This window comes from Micropterus dolomieu, linkage group LG01 (assembly GCF_021292245.1).
Source record: "Micropterus dolomieu isolate WLL.071019.BEF.003 ecotype Adirondacks linkage group LG01, ASM2129224v1, whole genome shotgun sequence".
Taxonomy (NCBI): domain Eukaryota; kingdom Metazoa; phylum Chordata; class Actinopteri; order Centrarchiformes; family Centrarchidae; genus Micropterus; species Micropterus dolomieu.
Window position 1 is genome coordinate 1,881,604 of NC_060150.1, and position 9,230 is coordinate 1,890,833.

The following is a 9,230-nucleotide window of genomic DNA, read 5'->3' on the forward strand; positions in this document are numbered from 1 at the left end:
GAAGTGAGGGGAGGTTACTTGGTGCTGATGGAGGTGAGGCGAGGATACCTGGGTCTGGGGTTCAAGATGAGGGGAGGTCACGTGGGGATGAGGGAAGGTTGGGGAGGTTACCTGGCGATGTGGGTGGTGATTAGGTGCTTGGGTCTGAGGTATGAGGTGATAGGAGGGTACCTAGGGGGGAGGAGGAGGAGGAGGAAGTGCACAAACAAGTAAATAAGAACGTTCTCACATCTCAAAGTGTGTGAATTGGTGAGGAAAATGGTGAGAACCTTAGCGTGAGGGTTTCCATTGTTCCTGGGTGACGAGGGGGAGGCGAGCGGAGAAGGTGAAGCGATGAAAGGCGACGCCTGGGACAGAGAGGAGTGATGGACGATGGAAGGAGAGGACGAGGAAAATGGCCACAAGTCAGACATGATGTCACGCACGCACACACCTGTTAACACTGAGGCCGTGTGTGTGCATGTGCATGGTCATGTGTGTGATATCCGGAGGGCGTCTTCATATGAATCTGACGATCTGCAGAACGACACAAAGGAAGACGTTGGTGACACTGATGAGCTGCTGTGATAGTGCACCGTTATCGTCTCTACGTGGACGCCTGGGTTTCGTTATTGTCTCAGAGAAGTGGAAAACTTCAAACAGCTGTTCAGTGACGTGTTTTTGCCCTGCCAGAGAAGGAGGCGGGCTTTGTAGACCCACAAACCTAAAGGCCAGAGGAAGCCTGAACGTTTTTCATTGGAATGAATGAGGTGCCATCTTGGACAACCCTTTCTCGCTCCCCGACTCGTCACATATGGACGCATGTTCAAGACCCATCGGCGTCAGTTTGTGACGCACTGGGGATCCCTAGCGTCATAGTTCAACGCAGTGGTGGAACCCCTGTAGCGTCCATTTGTGACGGTAAAGGCAGGTATATGATATTTAACAGAAAAGACTGAGTAAAGAGGCAGATGGAGGGCCAGAACCTGGACTTTGAACCAGGAGACCGGGGTTCGTGTCCCAGGTGAAACAAAAAGTCAACATTAAATATTTTTATTTAAGTTAAGTTTTAAGATGAGTTACGAAAGTTACGTAAGTTAATTTACGTGTTAACCGACCTTCGTAGTTATTTTAACCCAAACTATGATCTTTTCCTAACCTTAAGTAGTTTTGTTGCCTAAACCTAACCAAACCGCAACATTTCATGACTTTAATAAAGCACCGTTTCAAAATGCCGATGTTTCGAAAATGCTAGCGTTTTATTTTGAAAGTCTAACCGGACGTTGCATATTTAATGTCGCTAACTTAACCGCGGAGCCCTGAACGTCAATAAATGACGCAAAAGCTGTACCCAGGTCGCTAAAAGGCGATACCAACCATGTCTCCGCACGTTATGGGAATATCCGGTGTTATGCCGAGTTTTGCATGCACCTCCAAATAATGCTTTTACGTTCAGTCATTAATATTTTATTACACTCAGCAGAAGTAGCATTCACTGAGATTCAGGAAAAATATGTGTTGATAACCCTGTTTGATCAGTGTGCAGAGCAAAGTACCTGAAAAGGACCTTTAAGAGGTGACTGCATAATTCGGCAGAACAGATGATGAAGGCTACCTGCCCAGATTTGCGTCCACCTCTTTTCTCAGCACAGATGAGCGTTACCAGCCGCGAGGGGAAGGAAATTCTCGGCAGGTTTGCAGAACTCTGCACAACCGGGCAAGACGCCGACAGCAGAAACAGCAGTTCTCTACGTCAGAAATTATTCAGAAAAAGTGGCGTGAAAGGGCGCCATGTGCGTCGGTACCCACCATTCAATTTCTTTTAAATTCTTGGCGGACAAGGGCTTCCATACAATTCAAATCAATCTATCTGCTTCAGTATAAAGACTGTCAAGTCGTTGTGAATGTGAATTTTAATTCTGACTATTCTTGACCTCAGTCGGTCCGGTTTGTAAATGGTCACCCGTGGTTACAGCACGTTCTCACTCCCAACTCGTCACAAAAGGACACTCGGTCAAGACCCCTTGGCGTCGCTTTTTAACGCCCTGGGTACCCTTTGCCGTTGTTTTTCGGTATCTTGGGCTCAGCGGTCAAGTCAGTAACAATAAATATGCAAAGTCCAGTCAGACTTTCAAAATAAAACTAGTGGTTAACATTGTGAAAGGTCTGAATTTGGGTGGGTATAGGCACCAAAAACTACTTGGTTAGGTTTAGGAAAACTACATGGTTTGGGTTAAAATAACTATGTTACTTACGTGACTTAACTTTTACGTAAGTTAAGTACCGTTACTTAACTAAAACTAATCACTGTTAACTTTTTGATTCACACAGGAAACAGACACCAGTCTCAACCTGGCCCAGCCGCCTCCTGACTCTGACTTTTCTGTTATTTATATCCTACACCTACATTTAGTGTTCAAAAAGGGGCTTCACTCAGTGCGTTACAAACTGACCCCGCGAGGTCTTGACCATGCGTCTGTATGTGAGGACTTGGGAGTGAGAACCGGTAAAGCACCTCTCCAGTTTTAATTACCGCCTAAACTTACTGCTCATTAGAGGACGACTTTTTTAACTTTAACGACAGGAAATTGTGACACATACAACCGCTCCTTGGTTTCCATGAGTTTTTATTTTTTTTTAATTAATGTTCCGGGCGCTACTGTGTTTTAACCGGTGTCATTGGGTTACATGTGTTTAGTAAAATGTTTGACTGGAAATATAGATCTTTTTTTACTTACATGCATAGAAACCGCAGCTATAGCTACAGCAGCTGTATGTGTCTGTATGACTAAGTGTGAACGTGTGATAACAGGACACTTCTAAGAATTCACACCCTCAGACGATTAAAGCTCAACTTCTCTTAAAGTGGCAATGTCAAGTGTCAGATTACAAGATTATCTATTTTCTTATAGTTATTTTCCCTCATTCATAAACAATCAATGAGCAGATGGGGGACAGAATCCCTTTTTTAAATGTTTATATAAACCAGTGGTCATTTCCTCTTTAACCTGAATATAAGATGGTTATCATTGAAACCATAACATTAAAAATTCATAATAACGGTGTAGGTAGAACTTTTATAGGGTCGTAGCTGGTAAATAAAAGCACAAACTGTGTAAAACAATCAGAGAGCAGCAGCAGCAGCACTGATCTAACATCAACCTTTAGTTTGAAATGTAAATGTAAATGAAATAACCTCTCACCTGAAACATCGGCTCCGACTGACTGACTCTGACTGTGTGTGTGTGTATGTGTGTGTTTCTGTGTGTTGTCAGGATGTGGTCACGAGTTCTTCCTCTCGCTCGCTGTCTCTTCAGACTCTTTGCTTCTTCCTGTGATGATGCTTTCAGAGGATCAATTAAAAACACAACACATTTATTATCTGAAACGAAGAGTTTAAACTAAATACAAACACACACAACTAAATTAATAATGTGTTTAATGTAAAAATGTTTCTGTATTTTGTTTTATCAAAAAAAAAGCTGTTTAAAAAAGATTTAAAACAGAAATGTTAAAATAAATGTGTGTTTTATAATAACTTGATCTTCCAAAATCAGAATCAGCTTCATTGCCAAGTAGTTTTACACGTACACTGAATTTGCTTTGGTGACTTGGTGCATAACAATAAATGTCCATCCATCCATCCATCCATCCATCTTCATCTGCTTATCCGGGGTCAGATAACAACAAGTAACAATAAATATAAAATACATAAATATAAAAATATGAAATTAACAAGATATACAAAATATTAAACAATAATAAGGACTATGTGCAATATGGCAGTTAGGCCATTACAGATTTTCACCATAAAACAGGAGGTTTGTCACCTTCAGTTGAAACTTGCTGAAATTTATCTATTGAGAAATTACAACAATGTGGAAATAAGTTAAATTGATCATTTAACAATTATTAGATCTAACAGAAATCTGGCTTTTAATTTAAAGACCAGCCATATTTTTGTTTAGTTTTTAATCTACATAAGTTCTATTCTTGATATTTATTTGTTTATACATCATTTTTGTCTTTTGTTTTCTACCCCGACATATAACACATCCCTGATATGCTAATTAAATAGTTTCTATATCGATTGTTGTTTGTAAGCACATTTTCCGTGGGGTAGGAACCTTTGTCAGGAATCCCAGTGCAGCACGTTGCTTTCACTGTGTGGGACCGAGGTCAGAGCCAGGAGTGAAGTTGCACACGATCAAACCGGAAATGTGTCAGTTTTAAGCGATTATACCCATCAGAATAAAAGCAGAATAAGACTCGCTTTTTCCTGTTGTCCAATTCAAATTAAAAAAATCAAATAATATAAAGTAATTAAATAAAATTTAAAAGACGTCTATTTAGAAAAGTTCCTCCTTGTATTAAATCTTATTTTTGATCAGTTTCTCTCTAAGAATGTGTGTCTACAGTTCAATCCTAAGTTGTAGAATAATTGTAGTACACTCAGGGCAAACTTTATAAATACTGAACTCACGAATTCCGACAACACAACATCATCTCGCTGAAACATCTCTATAATTTTCAAATGTTATCTTCCTTATTTTGTATATTTTTAGGCCTTTATCGCAACAAAATTGTTTCAAAACACCCTCCACTTTGCAGCGATATTATTGTGGTTCAGAATTTCTAAATCAACTTATTTGGATTTATTTTTTTGCTGCTTATTAGTTTGCTACTTTGCAATAAAGCGAAATGATCAAAACCACTGTTTTCCTTTGGAGTGTCGCTTTTATTGTGAAGGCTGATAACGGAAGTTGTTTGTCGTGTGTCTGACGCCGGTTCCGCTCGCTCCCTCTTCGGTTCAGGTCAGCGCGAGACCGTCTGATCTCAGCTGTGTTTTCATTTCATCCGTTAAAAATGTTTGTTAAAATATAATAAAGTAGTTTTCATTTAGTTTTCAGTGACAGCAGCAGATGCGGCGCTGAAGCTAACGCTAAAGCTAACAGGGAGGTTTTGCTAACGACGACCTGCTGCAGGACGGTTACAGAGTGATGCGCCAGTGTCGTCATCACGTAAGTTATATTTACGTGCGCGTACGTTAGTTCATGAACGCTGCTTGGTGTCACACTGGAATAAAATGTAAATTAATTTAGGCGAAGAGGGACAATTTGTACGCTGCTAGTTGCTTTATAGTAATTTATTTAACTGTTGGAAAATAAAAGAATTATAAATAATATTTAACAAGAATCAGCTGGGATCAGTTCTTCCAAGTGGAAATCACTTATAAATTCAACATAGCCGCTAAACTTTGTTATTTTCCTGTAAAGAGCACAATATTATCAGCTGTAACTAACAATTATGTCCTTTATCAAACAGTAAAAAGAAAATGCTAATTAAGTTCCCAGATGCCAAGGCGACTTCTTCAAACGTCTTGTTTTGTTTGACCAACAAGTCCAAATTTTTATTTATTTATTTATTCATCTATAAAATGTGAGTAGGGGAGATGAAAGCTTTTATTAACTAATTAAGGATTTTAACCTAATTACGCCGGAAACCTCCCAGGATAAGAAATTACCGATCTGTAAAACTAATTCCTGGTGCTGTAACGCCTCGTGGTCTTTAGACGTGATCTCGTTGCTGCAGCATGCGGAGCTGAAGAAGCTGTTTGAAGGAAACGCCATGATGTCGCACGTCAGCAGGACGTTGTCTCTGTTAAGACGCTGCTCAGGAGCGCCAGCTCAGACCAGCTTCGCCTCCAGCCTGGTCGTGGCCTCTGACGGCAGCGGGGCAGGGCTCGTCTTACGCTCCCAGGCCACCGATGTGTACCAGAACCTGGCTCTGGAGGACTGGATCGACGCCAACGTGGACCTACAGCACCGCAGCATCCTGCTGCTGTGGAGGAACCGGCCGGCCGTGGTCATCGGGCGCCACCAGAACCCCTGGACCGAGTGCAACCTGCCGGCCATGAGGAGGGCGGGGATCCCTCTGGCCCGCAGGCGGAGCGGCGGCGGGACCGTCTTCCACGACCTCGGGAACCTCAACCTGACCTTCTTCACCTCCAAGAAGGCGTACGACCGGCAGAGGAACCTGAAAGTCGTCACAGAGGCTCTGAGGCGGCTCCGGCCGGGACTGGACGTCCGGGCCACCGACAGATTCGACATTTTACTCAACGGACACCTGAAGATCTCAGGTAGGGAGGCGGGGTCGGACAAGAGGTTCCCAGAGTGCACTGCAGCAGAAACGTCACGTTGTTGTTCATGTCTTTGTTTACAGGCAGCGCCTCCAGACTGAGCAGGAAGTCGTCCTACCATCACTGCACCCTGCTGCACTCGGCCGACCGCTCCGCCCTCGCCGATGTTCTCCGCCCCTCTTGTCCCGGTATCCAGAGCAACGCCACGCCCAGCGTCCCCTCACCTGTCGCCAACCTGCTGGACCACGCCCCCACGCTGCAGTGGGAGGAGCTGCTGGACGCGCTGGCGCACCAGTACAATGAAGGTACAGCTGTGTCTGAAGACATCTGTGGCGAACGAGGCCCCCTGCTGGCCAAGACGTGTCACCACAGAGCAACACAACCAGGTGGCTGATACACGGTTGATCTTCTAATTCAACCCTTCTTTTCTTTCGGACCCTCAGAGTTCAGCTTCAGCGCCGCGTCGACCCTCGTTGACCCCGCCGACGAGTCCGCGTTCCCTGGTCTCAGCAGGACGGCGGCGGAGCTGCGCGCCTGGGACTGGACGTTCGGTAAGACGCCTAAATTCAGCGTCCAAACCCTCCTGGACCTGAGGGACGACCGACCGCCTGCTCGCAGCTCCGCCCGGCTGCACGTGGAGGTGAAGAACGGCGTGGTCGACAGCTGCGAGCTGGACGTTCCCGCAGACTGGCTTCCTCGGCGTCTGAGCGGCGAGCTGAGCGGCGTGCTGGTCGGTGAGAGGTTTTGTCGGCATCGAGCGGCTGCAGCTGTGACCGCGCTGCTGCGGTCGGAGAGCGGCGAGCTGAGGAGCAGACTGAACAACCTGTGCGACGCCGTGGTGTCTGCGATGGGCTGAAATAAAACTGGTGAACTGAAACAACTCGGCGTGTGTCGATTTATTGATCAACAGAAAACTGATCCGGTCAGTAGCGGGGCGTCATAGCGCCACCCAGAGGCCGCCAGAGCAGACGCCACGCTGACGATTCATCAGCAGTGGAGCTGTTTGTCTCGAGGAAACGACACAGGGACATTAAAATGTTATGTCTGACTAGAAACTAGTTCTAACGTCACTACAGTTTGTAATCACAAGAAAAATCTGCAGCTATTCTGAAAATTTATGTGTGAAAAAATCATTTTAAATTAAATCTGTTCGTGCTGCAGAGACGTCCTGGACTTAAAAAAACAGCTTTGTTTGGTTCAGATCCTGCAAAAGTTTTTCAGTGAAAATGAGATGAATTTTTTATGTTTAATTTCACTAAATAAAGGAAGAAAACTGGTTTATTATCAGAGTTTTAATGTATGAATATAAAAAGACGACACACATCTTCAGGTACAAACTAAACAAATAATAAATTGTCTAAGTAAAAAATAAAGGGCCTCGTGGACGCTGTGACAAGTCAAATGTATTGTTTGGTAATTAAATCTCTAAGTATTGATCAGGTTGAAGCCACAAACGTGCCGCACGGGAGCTGCCATCTTCCTGCGCTAGTGACGTCATGTGGAGCAGGAGTCTGCGCAGTATCGTCCTGACGTGACTAACCTCAGACGGGTCATGTCGCAGGACGCATGCGCGATGCTCGATTTGCTCGATTGTAGCCATGCGTGCCGCTGAGCGCTCCGCTGGAGAGGAGAGAGAAAACAGGAGGTGTCACTCTGCTGGAATCTCCTTCTTCTTTTTTCCCGGCAGTCTCGGCGCTGTTTCAGTGCATTGCTGCCTCCCACCTGTAAAGTATCGCCATTGAAGCTTTGTTACCTAAGACTTGAGATATAGACCTGTGGATTTAAGGAAGTTTATTAATTCCCTATATCTCTCCTTTTCATGCACTTAGCAGTGTTCTGATGGAGAATATTTCCATTCCCAGTTTGCCTGGTTCTATGAATAGCTATTTCCATCCAACTCAAGCCCGTCTTTTCTAAATGAAAATGTATTATTTGTATGTATTGATCCTGTTCCCCCCCTTTTCAAACTCCCAGCACTCCCAGCGGGGAAATTGATGGAAGAGCTGTTCCGAATCCTTTTGATTTTGCCCAATAATTTAATGCTAATTCTGTCCATCGCAGTCTCAGTGGAGCCTCACCTGCCTCAACTAGCAACGCTGGAATCGGCCCAGTATATATCCTCAGAGCCCAGTGCATATCCTCAGAGCCCAGTGCATATCCTCAGAGCCCAGTACATATCCTCAGAGCCCAGTATATATCCTCAGAGCCCAGTATATATCCTCAGAGCCCAGTATATATCCTCAGAGCCCAGTATATATCCTCAGAGCTCAGTATATATCCTCAGAGCCCAGTATATATCCTCAGAGCCCAGTATATATCCTCAGAGCTCAGTATATATCCTCAGAGCCCAGTATATATCCTCAGAGCTCAGTATATATCCTCAGAGCCCAGTATATATCCTCAGAGCCCAGTATATATCCTCAGAGCCCAGTGCATATCCTCAGAGCCCAGTATATATCCTCAGAGCCCTGTATATATCCCCAGAGCCCAGTATATATCCTCAGAGCCCAGTATATATCCTCAGAGCCCAGTACATATCCTCAGAGCTCAGTACATATCCTCAGAGCTCAGTATATATCCCCAGAGCCCAGTGCATATCCTCAGAGCCCAGTACATATCCTCAGAGCCCAGTATATATCCTCAGAGCCCAGTACATATCCTCAGAGCTCAGTACATATCCTCAGAGCTCAGTATATATCCCCAGAGCCCAGTATATATCCCCAGAGCCCAGTGCATATCCTCAGAGCCCAGTATATATCCTCAGAGCTCAGTATATATCCTCAGAGCTCAGTATATATCCCCAGAGCCCAGTGCATATCCTCAGAGCCCAGTATATATCCTCAGAGCTCAGTATATATCCTCAGAGCCCAGTATATATCCTCAGAGCCCAGTACATATCCTCAGAGCTCAGTATATATCCTCAGAGCTCAGTATATATCCCCAGAGCCCTGTATATATCCTCAGAGCCCAGTATATATCCTCAGAGCCCAGTGCATATCCTCAGAGCCCAGTATATATCCTCAGAGCCCAGTATATATCCCCAGAGCCCAGTATATATCCTCAGAGCTCAGTGCATATCCTCAGAGCCCAGTATATATCCTCAGAGCCCAGT

At 44.6% G+C, this 9,230-nt stretch overlaps 1 protein-coding gene across 3 annotated transcripts in view; it reads left to right on the forward strand.

The window, feature by feature from the left end:
* The window catches only part of lipt1 (lipoyltransferase 1), a 29,693-nt gene extending 22,291 nt beyond the window's left edge, over positions 1 to 7,402 (forward strand). The window contains exons 1-5 of one of the 3 annotated variants that reach the window (XM_046051188.1): positions 4,777 to 4,793; positions 4,883 to 5,000; positions 5,572 to 6,118; positions 6,202 to 6,423; positions 6,562 to 7,402. In XM_046051188.1, the coding sequence (XP_045907144.1) occupies positions 4,980 to 5,000; positions 5,572 to 6,118; positions 6,202 to 6,423; positions 6,562 to 6,974 (1,203 nt within the window). In that variant the 5' untranslated portion in view covers positions 4,777 to 4,793; positions 4,883 to 4,979 and the 3' untranslated portion in view covers positions 6,975 to 7,402. The other 2 variants (XM_046051197.1, XM_046051207.1) reach the window with 2 other exon arrangements.
* The last annotated feature ends 1,828 nt before the right edge of the window (positions 7,403 to 9,230 follow it).